General features: G+C 32.1%; 1 protein-coding gene across 2 annotated transcripts; it reads left to right on the top strand.

Moving 5' to 3' along the window:
- The first annotated feature begins 7,732 nt into the window (after nt 1-7,732).
- LOC105793769 (probable galacturonosyltransferase-like 1) lies at nt 7,733-9,190 on the top strand. 2 transcript variants are annotated; one of them, XM_052628171.1, is made up of 2 exons: nt 7,733-8,903; nt 8,994-9,190. In XM_052628171.1, exon 1 carries the CDS (start codon nt 7,779-7,781, stop codon nt 8,838-8,840), a length of 1,062 nt encoding a protein of 353 aa, XP_052484131.1. In that variant the 5' UTR covers nt 7,733-7,778; the 3' UTR covers nt 8,841-8,903; nt 8,994-9,190. The 2 variants fall into 2 exon arrangements, with proteins under 2 accessions (XP_052484131.1, XP_052484132.1); XM_052628172.1 differs by having other exon boundaries at nt 8,991-9,190.
- Nucleotides 9,191-17,646: the final 8,456 nt, after the last annotated feature.

Here is a 17,646-nt window from a genome sequence, read left to right as displayed (position 1 = left end):
ATTTCACAAACCTCTAAAAGTCTGAGTAAATCAATTAGCATCATAATTACTCCAAATACACTAACATCGAACCTTGTCCTATGGATGCCTTCCATAATTAGTCAACACACTTTATGCTCAGCAAATTTCAGTTGAGCTTCTCAAGCTCTCAAACCTATTGGAATCCAATGTTTTTGTGAAAGAATCATGTAGCTAGCTTTGAGTAAGCATATACTTCTTTCCACATGTGTTTTCACAATCATCCATATTGCAACCTACTAAGCACACTAAGTTGTCTTTAGTAAACCAAATGTCAAAATCAGTATTACAATGAATGTACCTAATGATTTGATTAACTACCTTGACATGAGATTTTTTAGTATTGGTATGGTATCTAGCACAAACACCAACACTAAAGTTCAAATTAGGACAAATAGTTGTGAGATAAAGCAGAGTATTGATCTTGCTTCTGTAGGTCATCTAGGGAGTGGGCACTCCCTTAACGGCTGCACACAGTTTCTCATTAATAGGCATAGGTATTTTGGCTGGCTTAGAGCTTTCAAGCCCAAATTTCTTATACCATAGCTCTAATTCTAAAGTTTTAGCACTATTCCAATTGATAGACAACATCACCTTGTAGTAATTATCAAAAGTACAGCCTCCTTCCATGATCACTTCATCATAATCATTAGTAATAATGCACTTATTTTTAGTGAAATTTACAAGCATACGTTGATCACATAGTTTACTGATTCTTAACAAATTGGCTTTAAAATCATCCACCCATAGGGCATTCTTTAAATAAGGCATGCCAAGAACATTCAGAGTGCCTTTACCAAGAATTTGGCCTTTTTGCAAACTTAAAAGGTCACATTTCAATAGGGGAATCTTCAAAATCAGTCAAATAGGATTGGTTGCCTATCATGTGACCAGGTTTTCATTAAAATAGGTTTGGTTACCTCTCATGTGACTAGAAAAACCATTGTCTAAATACCAAATACCATCAATAATGGACATTAAGGAACAATATGCAATAAAAAGAAATTTGGCTTCTTTCTTCACCCATACTTTCTTTTTCGCTTTTCCAGCAGTAATGCCATAGGGAGTGGGCACTCCTTTGGCCACCAATTTCCTTCATCCCAAACCATGGAGCATTTTGAATCAGTGTGGTCTTATTTGACCAGGAGCACTACAATAGTGACAAATCACCTTGTTAGGATGAACATTCTTTTTGGATGGCTTGAGTATCACAGGATTTTCACAAATTTCCATTGAACTAATAGCTTTAACAAAAGTTATGAGACTAGACATAAGAATTTTACCTTTATCAACAAATCCTATTACTCTTTTTCTTGGATCTTGCTTCCCAACTGCTACAATCTCATTGAGTTTTTTGTTGCTTGTATTAAACTTTTCAAGCATAAGTTTTGTATTCACAAGTTCATTCTTTACCTTCACAAATTTGTCAAGGTCCTCTACAAGTTCCTTATTACCTTCACAACATTTTCAAGTTTTGTATCAGTAAGTTCCTTCTTTAACCTCTACCTATTTAACCAACATAGCATCCTCATCCTTTGACTGCTTATTTTCCTATAATAATTGAGAATTGATTTCACACACTATCCCCCATTTTCCCAACATCTCATTGTAGGACTTCAAAAACTCTTCATTTCAATCGAAATTTGATTCAATACTAGAATCACCATTATCAACAGTACTAACATTTAAAGCAGAAAAATTTTGATGCTCGTCCTCTAATTCAAATCCATTGGATGAGTCCTCATTACTCCAATATACACAAAGTGACTTCTTCTCTTCTTTTCTAGAGTGTTAATACACTAAAATTGGATATGTCCATATCCTTGGCACTCAAACATTGCGCTTCTTTCTTATCATCTTTATTGGATTCGTTTTTTATTACCACCCCCTTATATCTATTTCTGGGAATATTTGTGCTAGCTTTAAACTTCTTTGCTTTGTTTTACTGCTTCTTGAATGCTTTGTTGAAGTTTGGTGTGAGTGAGGCAATTTGTTCCTAGAGTTTCTCAATTGCAGCGTTTTTGGAACTTGGCACTCCTCCACCCACTTAGAAAGCATTATTTCTGTCACCTTTTGTCTTTGTACATTTGGCACCTTCAAGGTTCATATTGAAAGTTTGCAAAGAGCCAATAAGTTCATTGATTTCCAAGCTTTCAAGATTTTTAGCCTCCTCAATAGTAGTGACCTTAATAGAAAATCTCTTAGAAAGAGACCTTAACACCTTTCTAGCAAGCTTCGTGTTTGAATATTCCTCTCATAATGTGATTGCCGGATTCGAAAGGTCACATAACTTTGCAACTATGCATTTGAATATTCCTCTCCTATTCCTACATTCTCAAGCTTTCAAATCTGGATGCTAGCATTTGCATATTCGATTTTTTAACAGTAGAGGTACCTTCATGAGCAATCTCTAATATATCCACACAACCTTTTGAACTATGCATTTAGCAGTTCTCTTACACTCCTGCATATTCACTCCATAAGATATTACATATAAGGCCTTAGAGTCTGCACTTGCAAACCTTTCTTTGATGGTAGCCCATAGTGTTTTTGGCTTGATAGTTCTACCATTCTCAGTGTCCATTTTAGGTGACTCTCATCCAGTCAACATAGCTCCCTATGCCTTCTCATCAATGAACTTAATACACGCTTTAATGTGTGTTTTTTAGTAAACATAATTGCCAAACTCTAGCATATGGGTGTTGAAGTAGAATAACCTTCCATAGCTTGAATCTAACAATACCACAAATCTCCACTAGCTACTTTAAGTGGGAGGCTTGGATACAAATTGAAATAAGTTAGACGTTGTTGAGAATCAAACTGTTAGACAAGGTGGTGCCTAAGATGATTGGCACTCCTTTGGCCATCAGTTTCCTCCATCTCAAACCATGGAGCATTTTGAATCAACGTGGTCTTATTTGACCAGGAGAACCACAATAGTGACAAATCACCTTGTTAGGATGAACATTCTTTTTGGATGGCTCGAGTATCACAAAATTTTTGCTAACTTCCTTTGAAATAGAAGCTTTCACAAAACCTGTGAGACTAGACATAACAATTTTATCTTTATCAACAAATCCTATTCCTCCTCTTCTTGTATCTTGCTTCCCAACTGCTACAATCTCATTGAGTTTGTTCTTGCTTGTATTAAACTTTTCAAGTATAAGTTTTGTATCAACAAGTTCATTCTTTACCTTCACAAGATTGTCAAGGTGCCCTACAAGTTCCTTATTACCTTCACAAGGTTGTCATGTTTTGTATCAGTAAGTTCCTTCTTTAACCTCTACCTATTTAACCAACATAGCATCCTCATCCTTTAACTACTTATTTTCCTGTAATAATTTATAATTGATTTCACACACTTTCCCCCAATTTCCCAACATCTCCTTGTAGGTCTTCAAAAATTCTTCATTTCAATCAAAATTTGATTCACTACCAGAATCACCATCATCAACAGTACTAACAACGAAAGAAACAAAAATTTGATGATCAGCAACAAAAATTTGATGATCCTACTCTGAGTCAAATCCATTGGATGAGTCCTCATTACTCCAATATACACAAAGTGGCTTTTTCTTCTTCTTTTCTAGAATGTTAATACACAAAAATTGGACATGTCCATATCCTTGGCACTCAAACACTACACTTATTTACTCTGTTTTACTGCTTCTTGAATGCTTTGTTGAAGTTTAGTGTAAGTGAGGCAATTTGTTCCTAGAGTTTCTCAATTGTAGCGTTTTCGAAACTTGGCACTCCTCCTCCTATTTGGAAAGCATTGTTTCTATCACCTTTTGTCTTTGTAAGTTTGGCACCCTCAAGGTTCATATCCAAAGTTTGCAAAGAGCCAATAAGTTCATCAATTGCCAAGCTTTCAAGATTTTTAGCCTTTTCAATAGTAGTGACCTTAATAGAAAATCTCTTAGGGAGATACTTCAACACCTATCCAACAAGCTTGGTGTTTGAATATTCCTCTTTTAATTTGAAAGGTCACATAACTTTGCAACTATGCATTTGAATATTCCTCTCCTAATGTGATTTTCTAATTTGAAAGGTCACATAAATTTGTAACTATGCATTTAAATATTCTTCTCCTATTCCTACATTCTCAAGCTTTCAAATCTGGATGTTAGCATTTGCATGTTTGATTGTTTAACAGTAGAGGTACCTTCATGAGTAATATCTAATATATCCACACAACCTTTTTAACTATGCATTTAGCAGTTCTCTTAAACTCTTGCATATTCACTCCATAAGATATTGTATATAAGGCCTTGGAGTCTGCGTTTGTAAACCTTCCTTTGATGGTAGCCCATAGTGTTTTTGGCTTGACAGTTCTACCATTCTCAATGTCCATTTTGGGTGACTCTCATCCAGTCAACATAGCTATCTTAACCATCTCATCAATGAACTTAATGCACACTTTAATGCGTGTTTTTCAGTAAACATAATTGCCAAACTCTAGCATATGGGTCTTGAAGTAGAATAACCTTCCATAGCTTGAATCTAACGATACCACGGATCTCCACTAGCTACTTTATATGGGAGGCTTGGATACCAATTGAAATAAGTTAGACGTTGCTGAGAATCAAACTGTTAGACAAAGTGGTGCCTAATATAGTGGGCACTCCTTCAACCACTAAAAGAAAACAATAAAGAAACAGGACACAAGAAGGTTGTTTGCGCAGCTCGACTTCCTTAAGTTTGTAGAGTCTATCTCAATAAGAAATATCCACTCTCTTCAGCAATTACAACAAGTGATATTAATCTATCACACCTCGTGACAATTTCCCTCACATTTGTATTTTAAATACTTGATACTCTCACCACTAAATTCACTCATTGTGAAATCAACAAGTAAAACCACAACACAAAGGTTTTACTATTAACATGCACTTATAGAATAAGGTTCCTCACTTAGAATAGATTAAGTGCTCAATTCTCTCCATACATAAACTTATACAAGTCTTTTAATTATATAAAGTTTACCAAGACTTGCTTAAATAAGAAGATCTATCACAGTCACTAGAAAATAACCACATTACAAGCTGAATACAATAGAATAATAATAAACAAGGTAAACAAGGATTCTTGGTCGCTAAATCTTTAGTGATTCAATCCAATCCAACTTCCTTAATGCAATGGATTATGTAAGGGTGATCTGATTTGATCCAATCTCCAAAATATGTTTCCTCAAGTGATATGATCTTCATTGATGGGCTAGATATCATCCATATACTCTGCATAGCACATATAACTTGTTCAATAAATTGTCAACATCTTAAATATGAAAACTATCTCCATATATATTTGGTGATCAAGGGAATGACACTCTCTCTGGCACCCTACTCCCTTAACATCAAATTACAAATTTCTTATTTTTCAACAGGTTCTGCAATAAACTTTATTGTTATAGAGAAGGTTGGTTCTATAACATAAATGAGATATGACATTTAGGATGTGTTTGGTTGGGTGGAAAAGTATAAGGAAAATAAATTTTAAGTGTGCTTGGTTGGGAAGAAAAGTTAGAGGAAAGAAAATAGGAGGGATGACGATTTTCCATCCTAATACATAAAAATCAATCCTTCGAAATTGGAAAGATGAGAGGAGAGAAAATGAGAGAGATGTGTATATTAGTTCAAAATTATGCATTTTTCAAATGTTTTATTTTCTTTCCTTCCATTTTTCAACTCTACCAAGCAATGAATGGAAAGAAAATATAAATTTATTTCCATTTTTTCATCTACCCTACCAAGGATGCCTATGGAAAGAAAAATTATGTTTTCCATCCTTCTAATTTTCTACCCCTTCAATTTTCCATCCTTTAACTTTTTTTCCACTCTACTAAGGAAAGCCTTAGAGTGTGATTGGTTGGGTGGAAAAGTGGAGGGATGGGAGGAGGGAATCGAAAAGTGGAAAGAAAATGAATTTTGAGTATACTTGGTTAGGAAGAAAACTTGTAAGGATGGAAAGATGAGAGGAGAGAAAATGAGAGAGAGGTGCATGTTAGTTCAAAATTATGCATTTTTCAAATGTTTTGTTTTCTTTCCTTTCAGTTTTTTAACTCTACCAAAAAATAGATGGAAAAAAGAATACTTTTATTTCACTTTACCATCTTTCCTACCAAGCACAACTATGGAAAGAAAAAAAAATATTTTCCATCCTTCCAAATTTCTTTCCACTTTACCAAGTAAAGCTGGTTTAAATCACAAATAGTACTTAAACTATACCATTTTTTCCGAAGTTGGTATTTAAACTCTTTTTTTTTTGTCACAAGTGGTACCAAAACTACACTTCGTTACCCAAAGTGATACCTCAACTATACCTTTTTTCCTAGGTTAGTACCTAAACCTTTTTTGTTTATAAATGGTACCTAAATTAAACTTCGTACCCAAAGTGGTACCAAAACTATACTTCGTTACCCAAATTACCCTAGCCGTTAAAAAAATTCTTAACCAATCATTTAGTGACATATGACAAAATGAAATTAAATTTTAAAAAAACAAATCGCATTTAATTAAATTAAAACTTTTCATAAGTGGTAATGGAGTATAGTTTAAGTACCATGTTGGGTAGTAGAGTATAGTTTAGGTACCGCTAGTGAAAAAAAAAAAAGTCTAGTTACCAACTTGGGAAAAAATGCATAGTTTATGTACCACTTTGGGTAATGGAGTATAGTTTAGATACTACTAGAAACTAAAAAAAGGTTTAGGTACCAACTTAAGAAAATTAGTGTGGTCTAGATACCATTTCACAATTTAAGCCTTAACATTTATATACCATAATTGAAATTAGGGTAAACTATCTAGTTGTTCACCCAATTTTTAGGGCGTTTTATTTTTAGTCACCCAAAATGAAATCCTTACAATTTGGTCATTCAACTTTTAGGGTATTTTCATTTTGGTCACCTAAGTGTTAAATCTTTAACAACGGTTAACTTTACATGTCACATCATGTTTATACTTTCATTTTGGTCACCTAAACTTTAGTTGTTTTTATTTTGGTCACCCCCCAAAAATGTCTTTTTTAAGTATTGATTAAGGTAAAAAAAATCAAGGATTAAAGTGAAAAAAGGTAGAAATTAAAATAATACAAAAATTGTTAAATTGTTTATTCCATTACTAATCTAAATTTGGGTTGTGAAATATAAATTGCAAGTATTTTTCCTTTACTTTTAGTTTAGCATGGAAGATTTAAGTTTGTATAATCAAAAGAAATTTAAGTTTCAGAGACAATTATTAAATATGAGCTATTTTAATTTATTTCCTTAAGAATAATTTGAAAATATAAAATAAAATTTTAAAATTTAAAAGGAGATTAAATTAATTTTGATGTTTTGAAATTTAAATTTTCAATATTAAAAAAATTTAGAATTTTGGAAATGGGTAAACAAGTTCCTATCGCTCTTCCAATTTAATCCTTAATTTTCTTTACCTCAATTAATACTTTAAAAATATTTTTGAGTAACAAAATAAAAGTTACTTAAATGTTGGGTGACCAAAATAAAATGTAAATATGATTTAACATGTACAATTAACCTACAAAGAAATTTAGCACTTGAGCAGCTTTGTTTTTTTTTTTTTAACAATATTGTTAATACTAAAGGATTGTATGTTAATTTAATGTATTATTAGTTTATAAATTTATATATTGACAAAAAAACAATTATTCCTAATATAGAGTTGTATCGCATTAAAACGCAACAGACCAACAAAGACCCTTCACCTTCCCCTTTCAATGCCATATTTTCCCCTAAAAGTAAAATGTCTAAACCACAGCACTTTCATTTTGTTCTCTTACTCTCCACTGTCGTGGTTGCCTTAGCTGCCATTGCCAATGCCGCCGCCGCTACATCAATAACCCCACGATTCAAGGAAGCCCCGTCATTCTATAACTCTCCAGATTGCCCTCTCATAATAGATGAAAATCATGGATTCTCCATTTTGTTCTCCGATCAAGCTGTTCATGTGGCAATGACCCTTGACACTGCTTACATTCGGGGTACAGTGGCGGCCATTCTTTCAATACTTCAACACTCCTCTTGTCCCCAGAACATTGCCTTCCATTTCGTCTATTATGAGAGGGCCATTCTTAGACGCGCCACTATCTCTTCCTCCTTCCCTCACCTCAACTTCCTTGTCTACCCTTTTTATGATTCCTCTGTTTCACGTCTCCTTTCGACCTCCATCCGCTCAGCTTTAGACTGCCCTTTGAACTACGCTCGAAGCTACTTAGCCAATCTCCTTCCTTCATGCGTCCACCGAGTCGTGTACCTTGACTCGGACCTGGTTCTCATCGACGACATAGCTAAACTTGCCGCAACTCCACTGGGAGACAACTCAGTCTTGGCTGCACCAGAATATTGCAATGCAAACTTCACCTCCTACTTTACTTCAACGTTTTGGTCAAACACTTATTTTTCCTTGACTTTTGCGAACCGTAAAGCTTGTTACTTCAACACCGGAGTAATGGTAATCGACCTTGACCGATGGAGAGAAGGAGATTACACGACAAAGATTGAAGAATGGATGGAAGTTCAAAAAAGAATGAGAATCTACGAATTGGGTTCTTTGCCGCCGTTTTTATTAGTTTTCGCTGGAAATATAGTGCCTGTTGATCGGAGGTGGAATCAGCATGGCCTAGGAGGAGATAATTTTATAGGTTTATGCAGAGATTTGCACCATGGTCCGGTTAGCCTTTTGCATTGGAGTGGAAAAGGGAAGCCGTGGGCGAGACTTGATGCTAATAGGCCATGCCCTTTGGACGCTTTGTGGGAACCTTATGATCTCCTGCAACCGAAAACTCCATTTGCATTGGATTCATGATCGGAACCATCTTTCTTTCCACTGTTTGTTTGCTGAGAAAGTGACAGAATCACCTAGAAAAAGGTGGAGCTGTAAAGTTTTAAGCTGAAGCTTAGGTACGAAAACAGGTATCATATTATATACTGACTTTACTTTGTTCTTTCGTTTTAGCAGGAGTACAATAAGAAGAAATTAATTTGCTGTAATGTCAACAAGGGGAAGAAAATCCAGATGCAAACTATAATAATTAATGGGTTAATGAATTCTATTCTCGGATGTATGATAAACGTAATCGAAACCTGAATATAAATGTCATCGAAACTATATTGATTTGAATGAAAATAATATATGATTGTAGTGGACTGAATTAAGGGCAAAATGTTAAAAGGTTTAGAATTCTTCCCTAAATAAATCATATCTGTCTCCCTTTGTCAATATGTTATATATTATTGTTGTTTTCCATGTGTGTTATACCCGGGAAGCATTAATGGAACTGGCTGGAATATATTGGAAGGCTAAAATTTCCTTCTTTGAATAATTGAATTCTGTAACTTAGATCATTGTTTAAATTTAGTTCATACTATTTATTTGTATTGTAATAATAAAGAAACTGAGATTCGAGTGTATTTAAATGTATTTTTAAAAATTTAAAGATAGTGGGAGGTTATGAATAAAATAAATATTTTAATATATATTAATATAAAGCTATTTTTAATATTTAATATTATGAATTTTGTTTTTAAATGAAATTAAATCACTCCCAGCGGATAAGACCATTATTTAATTAAGATGAATGAAGAATGATTTTATAGCTCGAGAACAATTACATAGAATTGCATGTCCTTTCTCCTAATAATAATCCTCTATATATGTATAATATTAAACTGCATTGGCACTACGCGCTAATTCCACCTAACCTTAAATCAGTAACACTTCTTTCTTTTTTTTTTTGGGTTGAAAAAGTAAAATTATGGGTAAACTATCAAAATAGTCAATTTTTTTTGCTCAGGTTATATTTTAGTCACTTATGTTTGAAATGTTACGTTTTAGTCACTTATGTTATCACATTGTAACATTTTAGTCACTAAGCCGTTAGTTTTTGTTAACGGTGTAACAGTAAACTGATGTGGCACGTTAAATCATCATTTCAAACAAAAATTCTAGGTTAATTTATACAATCGGTCCTCATATTTTTTCGTTTGGAGCAATTTAATTTTTTTCTTTTATGTTTTTTTAACTTTCTTTCTTTTCCATTCTCTTATGCTTCTCCCTTTGTTTTCCTCCCTTCTCCATTTCTTTCAACGTAGTTTTTCTATGTTTTATTTTTTTGAACAATTTAATTTTTTCGAGTGAGGCGAGCTTGTGGACTAGTTACAAATGGAAAACATAGAAAAACTATGTTAAAAAAAATGAAGAATGGAGGAAAATAGAGGGAGAAGCATAAGAGAAAGGAAAAAAAAGTTAAAAGAACATAAAATAAATTTTTTAAATTGTTGAAAATAGAGGGAGAAGCATAAGAGAATGGAAAAAAATATAGGGACCAATTGTAGAATTTAACCTAAAATTTTCATTTGACATGATGATTTAACATGCCACATCAACTTACCATTACACCATTATCGGTAATTAATGACTCAGTGACTAAAATGTTACAACACGATAACGTAAGTGACTAAAACGTAACATTTCAAACATAAGTGACTAAAATGTAACCTAAGGCAAACAAAAGTGACTATTTTGATAGTTTACTCTAAATTTATTTTAAACTTAAATGAAAATCACAAGATATGAGGAGTAATTAAGTTTTCAATTTTAATAAATAATATTAGATTTTGTCTATGTAGATAAAAAAATGCATGTAATAAATTTAAAAATGATATAATTAGTTGAAATGGTAAATGTTAAAATATAAAAAATATCATAATTTTTTGTTTGAATCACATTATTTGCAAGTATTTTCTAGGTTTTATATGAAAAGACAAAATTATCTTTAAAATAATATTTATTGCTATTAAAAATGAAGGGCTTTTGGTAAATTCAAAGAGTTGGTGACTCGAATGAGAGTGACACCAATTAGTAAAACACTTAAATATAATAATAGATTCAAAATTGAGTTGGTGACCCGATTGAGGGTAACACCAATTCAATAAAACACTTAAATATAAGAACAGAGAGATTAACAATGAGGAGCTTTTGGTAAATTCATAATTGAGTTGGTGACTCGGTTGATGGTAACACAACTCAGTAACAATTGTATATAGTAACTAGAAATTCAATCACACGTATATGTGTGGGGAAACGGTTGGAACGTTGGTACGCTCTGTGGCATAGCAGAAAAATATTTTCGGTGATCACAAAATATAGATCCATATACAAGCAACGAACCCGGGTTGACAAAGGTTGAAAGTATGCCCTAAAATGATCTAGAAGAGAGCAACACTGGTACGGGTATGAAATCATTGTTGAGATGCCAAATCTCAGTCCCAACAAAAATGTCTCGACCTCTATGTGATCCACCAGAAAAAGAACAATCAGAAAACCCCCCAAAATTATTCAGAGAGAAAAACCAAAACCCTTTTTACTGTTAGTTAAAAAGTGATATTTGAGTAAGGTAAACATTGGGATTCCATCTTCCATTTATTCAAAATCCTATTTGAATAAAATATTTTCATATAAGGATTTAAGGAAACTACCATAAAACGTGATATACTTACCATAAGGTTATCAATTTCCATAGTCCCTTAAAACGTACCTTTGACCGAAAAAATATTAAATCATTATTTAATAATTTTGGTAAAAATATTTCTAAGTTTTAAAATTTATATGAAATCCAGTTCATGTTTTTTAATTGTATCTTCTATACGTCTACATTAAGTTTGTACACGTATCACATTTAATACTTAACTTTGTTAAATTTAATCATAACAACATTTCTATAATTAATTTAATCAACATCATAGTTAAATATAATCCCAACTTTCTTTTGGTTATGATCACTTCAACCAGAAGGTGTCACCCTATTGGTTCCTACAACATTGACAGTAGTATTAGAATATTTTCAATGTTACAAATAATGAGCGACATCTAGTAATACATCATTTGTAACGACTCAATTTTCGTTGATGCTAAAGAAGTTAGTTGTGAGACCGAATTCATTAAATCGAGCCCGAAATTTTAATCGAGAAGTTACGAAGCAATTGCCGGATTCAAAAAATTAAATTAGAAGTAAAATTATTTAGTGATTAAATTAGATAAATTATTAAGTATAATATAGGGACTAGATTAGAATATTAGCAATTAGTGATCAAGGATTAATTTGTAAGGTGATCAAATTAGAGAGATTAGATTGGTGATTAAGTAAGTTTAAGATGATATTTAACCAAGCCTTAAGTATAATTAAACCATTAATAAAATTTAGTTAGTGGAGAAGCTCATTCAAGACCATAGATTCCCACTAATTATACTCCATTAAATTACGGTCATTGTTTTAATATAATTAAGTAAAATTAAGCTTTATGATTAAAGGTATAATAAAAAGAAAAGATGAAAGAGAAATTATTTGTATCATTTTCTTCACACGGCAATAAGAAAGAAGTAAGAGTTTTGCATGTTGATTTTACTCAATTAGCCGTGAGCTTCTCCATCAAAGTGAGTTTTCTTTCAAATTTTAACTAGAACATTATCTTAGAATGATAGTTAAGTAAAACACATTCAATGGATGATGAAATTGTTTGATGTTTTGCTTAGATTTTAATTGATGCTTTCTTAGAGAGCTTAGAGAAAGGAAGCAAAAATTCATGAATCTTTAGGTTGTTTAAGCTTGGAAATTATAGTAGAAAGTATTGGATCAAGTTTGATTAAATTTGATGGTAATTTCCATTTTTAAATATTTAGTGAATTGAAGTTTGAGAATCATGAAGTTGTTAAGTGTTGGGTTAAATCATGAGAAATGCAAGCTAGAAATGAAATGGGTGAGGTTGTGATTAAGTTAAAATTTAGTGATTGTAAAGAAATCTATTGTTAAATGTTAAAGATTAAATTGAATAGAATGAAAGATGTTAAATATAAATGCTATGGATTAATAGTTTGAGGTTCCTATAGAATAAATACAAAGTTGGATTTTAATTCAGTCAAGTAAATGACAAGATACAAACATTTTGGATATAAAGTTTGAAAAGGGACTTATTTATAAAATAGGCTTTTATGTTCGGTTATTTGATTATATTTTGATTAGTTGTGAAACTAATATCATTTTGTAAACAAATTATCAAATGTAGCTAACAATGAGGTCAAAACATCGAGGGCCAAGCTGAAAGTGGGCGATGTATAGTGAATTGATTTGTGCTTACATGAGTTGTTTTCATTATATATTTTTTATTAAATAATTAAACTAAGAAAAATGAAGGCTTAATATAAGATTGTTAAACTAAGCTTTATTTGATAAAAAATTTTTATATAACAAATTAAAAGTGTTTTTGAATATAAGCTAAATTTGACAAAATAATTTTAAATTTGAATTCTAAGAAATAAAACTTTGAATACTTACAATAAACTCTTAGAAAATTTTGAAACAATTTTAAAGTCAAGTGAAAATATTTTTAACCAAGTTAAAATGATCTCAATTAAGTTAAAACCATTTTAACTCATCAAAATGATTTTGAAACAAGTCAGAATTGCTCTAGGCCAAAAAGTATCAATACCATTTGGCCAAGTACTAATAATTTTTGAAAATAATCGATACCCTTAGAAAAATCAAGACCAAAAAAGCGTTCTTTCAAAACCCTAAAAATTATCGATACCATGTTTTTGGTATCGATACTTTTTGAAAATAATCGATATCTTTCTTAAAAATAATAACAAAATTGTATTTTGTTTCTCATAAACCCTACAAAGTATCGATCCAGTATCAATACCTATTCTAGGAAGTATCGATAAAATACTTTTGAAGTATTGATTATTTCATTCCAACGGTCACTAAATTAGCATTTATGATAAAAAAGATCGATACCCTTTTTGGAGGTATCGATACTCGCAGTTACACGTGAAATAAATGCTCTGATTTTATATCCCTAACGACCATATTAACTTCACCAACAACCTCCACTGCTGGAAATCTATTAGGGGGTAAAAATATCATCTTTTAAAGTCCTACAACATCCAAGAAAGTACTTTCAAGCAAAAATCATCAATCAAACAATCTTAGAGCTTAAATTTTCATATTATTTTTACATACACTTATGAGCCTTATCTATTTTCTTTTGCTCAAGTGTATCTCATTGTATTTGTGCTTCAATTTGCAAACAATTTTATCTTGTAAGAATTGTTTCTTTGTTTGCTCATTTGTATCTCTTTGAGAGGTTTTGAAACTTAAGATTTGGGGTAGAAATCTTAAGCAGTTGTAAGGTTAAAGCTTTTCCTCAAATGTTGAACAAATTAGTAAATTTGGAAAAAATCCTTAGTGGTGGAAAGTTAAGGTAGTGGAGTAGACACTTGGGGCCAAACCACTCTAAATTCTTTGTGTTCTTTGTTTCATTCTTGCCTTTGCTTTCACCAAAATTTTTAAAGGCCAATTCACCCCCTCTTGGCATTTTTGGTCTGATTTATCAAGCTTTCAATTGGTATCAGAGCTAGATCTCTAGGGACGATTTTACCACTAAGAGAGAAGATCCTCTAGGTTTTTTGGATGGAAGCCACAAGTCAGGAATTCTCCTACATGGCATCGGAGCAAAATTCCACTATATTGGGAGAAGGGCATTCCACTATGAGGCCTCCTCTATTAAATGACACCAACTACTCATATTAGAGAACAAGAATGAAGCTATTCATCTAAGCCAACGACTATAAAGTTTCGAGGCTAGTTACTAATGGGTCATCCATCCCAATAAAGAGGGTCGAAGGTGTTGTTGTCCTAAAGGAAGAGAGTGAATGGGATGAAAATGATATCAAGAAGGTGTAATTAAATGCAAAAGCTATGCACACTCTATTTTGTGCTCTTCGTCCCAATAAGTAAAATAGAGTCTCATTGTGTGACAATGTAAAAGAAATATGGGACAAACTTGAAGTCACCCATGAAGGGACAAGTAGAGTTAAGGAGCACAAGATAAGTATTCTCACATTTGATTACGAATTTTTTAAAGCAAAACCAGAAAAAGGAATCAAGGAGATGTCTAATCGCTTCACTCATATCATCAATGGTCTTAAAACTCTTGGAAAGACATATCCCAACAAGGAGATGGTAAAAGATATGTTGAATAGTATCCCAACATCTTGGAAACCTAAAGTGATGGCAATAGAAGAGTCAAAGGATCTCAACTCACTCTCCCTTGATGAGCTCATTGGTTCCTTATTGACGTATGATATGAAGATCAACTACAATGTAAAGGAAATCAAAGAAGTTCTAAAGAAAGTGGGAGTTGCATTCAAATCAACAACTTGTAAGAAGGATGAAGACTCTAGCAATAATGATGATGATGATGATGAAATGAAAATGTTTGCAAAAAGATTCAAGAGGTTCATGAAGTTCAACAAAGGAAGACAATTCCAAAAGAAGGAAGGACTCAAGAATGAATCTACTAAAGAGAAGGACCCTATCATATAATATGAGTGCAAGAAGTTGGGACACATTAAGTTTGAGTGTCCTCAATGAAAGAAAAGAGGGTCAAGCAAACAAAAGCTTAAGGCTCATGTTGCTACTTGGAGTGATAAGGATTCATCGAAAAATGAAGATAAAAAAGTTGCCAATCTTTGCCTTATGACCATTGATGATATTAAGGTAACTTCTAACTCATCTTTAAATGATTATTATTTTGAGTTGCAAAATGCCTATGATGAATTGGGTTTGGAATTTGAAGTCATGATGTCAAAACATAAGAAAATTTTTTCAAAATTGAGAAATGAAAATGACTTACTTTCTAAAACCAATCATGAACTTGAAGAGAAAGTAAATAAAATGAAAGAAATTATTAATGACTTTGAAAAGAAAAATTTAGACTTGCATAATTTACTTTCAAAAGCTCATGAGGATAATCAAAAGCAACTTGAGTTGCTTAAGAGTGAAAAAGCTCACTCTAACAAAGTTTTAGAAAAAGGAGAAAATTCAAAACAAAAATTTGTTAAAAATAGCTTTAATTTCTATAAACATAGAGGTCCCCAAAATTTTTACAAGAGAAAAATCATTAAAAGTGTATGGGTCCCTAAAGGACTCATAACTTGTATGGGTCCCTAAAGGACTCATAACTTCTCAAGATAGGAGCTTATTTCAAAATGGATACCCAAAGGAACTAAAATTATAGGAACTAATGCTTATGGACCCAAAAGAATTTGGGCACCAAAAATCAAATCTTAATTCTATGTTTGTAGGAAAAGGAACATTGCTTTGAGGTGGGTTACTCAAAGCAAAACTTATGGTACCTCGATAGTGGATGCTCAAGACACATGACTGGTGACAAGAGTCACTATAACATCCCAAAAATTTAGGGTTAGTAGAATCAAGTTTGTGAATCGAGAGAGAGTAATCATGCCTTAATTTTTTAAATTATCTATGCATTTTTAGGAAATAAATAAGGTATTGGTTTGTTGGTTAAGTGTTAGTATAATGTTTCTTGAAACCCAAGTTCAAATCCCTTCTCTCGCATCATTTTTATTATTTTGCAAATTTTGCCTTAAACCCTAGTATGTGACATGTCTTGCTTTTAAAAGAAATATTAAAAAATAATTTAAATAATGAGGAAAAGGTCTAATGGTTAAAAGAAATATGAGAAAACATGGAAATTAAATGAGGTCCCAAGTTTGAATCATTTCCCTTGCGAAATAATTAAATTTTGCAAAACCCCTTATTTTTTTAATGTGTGTGCCACCAATACATACAAAATTTTATTGTATTTTTCAGCTTTTAATTCAATTTTCCCTACCGTAGCCGTTCACCTTCTTCCTCTCCTCTTTTCTCTTCAATTTTCTTTCTTTCTCCCATTGTTGTCGTCACCTACACCTCCCATTTTATCATCTCTTTCTTCTTATTTTTGCATAAATATTGTGCACCATCTCCTTTATCATATTTTTTCAATTGATCCTCATTTAAATCAGCCCCAAATCTGAAATCTTAAACCCCAATATCGATCCCAAACATTGCAAGAAAGTGTCATTGTCGTTTCTCTCGACTAGCTTGGGTAATGTTTCTTCTCTCTTCAATTTCTTAATTAATATTTTTCATTAAAACCTAAATTTCTAGATCTAGAATTTTTGGGAATTTAAATTATTTCAAATGCATTTTTCCATAATTTAATGAGATCTCAAACCGTTTTAAAATTCAACCCCAATTTTGGCCACCATGGGTGGTGGTATGTACGTCTATGTGCAAGAAAGGGGGTTGTTTTATTTCTTGGTTCTTACCTATATTTTTCCAGAATTAGTTTGAGTTCTTGAACCCTTCTAATCAGATTTTAAACCCATTTCAATTATGGAAAAACGTTTTTGATCGATTAGTCATTCGGATCCCACAAATCGTGAAGCGTAAGTGCAATTAAAGGTAAATAGTTTTTTATTTCGATATAGTTGTTAGGTAAATGTTATGAATTGATTAAATGAAGAAATTTAATCATTAATTAGGTTCTGACCCAAATGCCCTGAATCATCCGTAAAGGTGAAGAATGATTGTACGTACTGTTCACATCGATACAGTGTAAGGAATCTAACTAGTTTAGATTCATAAAAAAGTTATAATTTCAAGGATTGGTTTGAGATCATAAGTGGGTGTTTGGAGGCTATTTTAATGTTAAATTTATTGAATTTATACTGAATTTTGATTTTGGTTCATTTAAGGAATTATTAA

The sequence above is a fragment of the Gossypium raimondii genome, chromosome 3, assembly GCF_025698545.1.
Source record: "Gossypium raimondii isolate GPD5lz chromosome 3, ASM2569854v1, whole genome shotgun sequence".
NCBI classification, from domain to species: domain Eukaryota; kingdom Viridiplantae; phylum Streptophyta; class Magnoliopsida; order Malvales; family Malvaceae; genus Gossypium; species Gossypium raimondii.
This window is presented reverse-complemented; position numbering and strand designations above follow the sequence as displayed.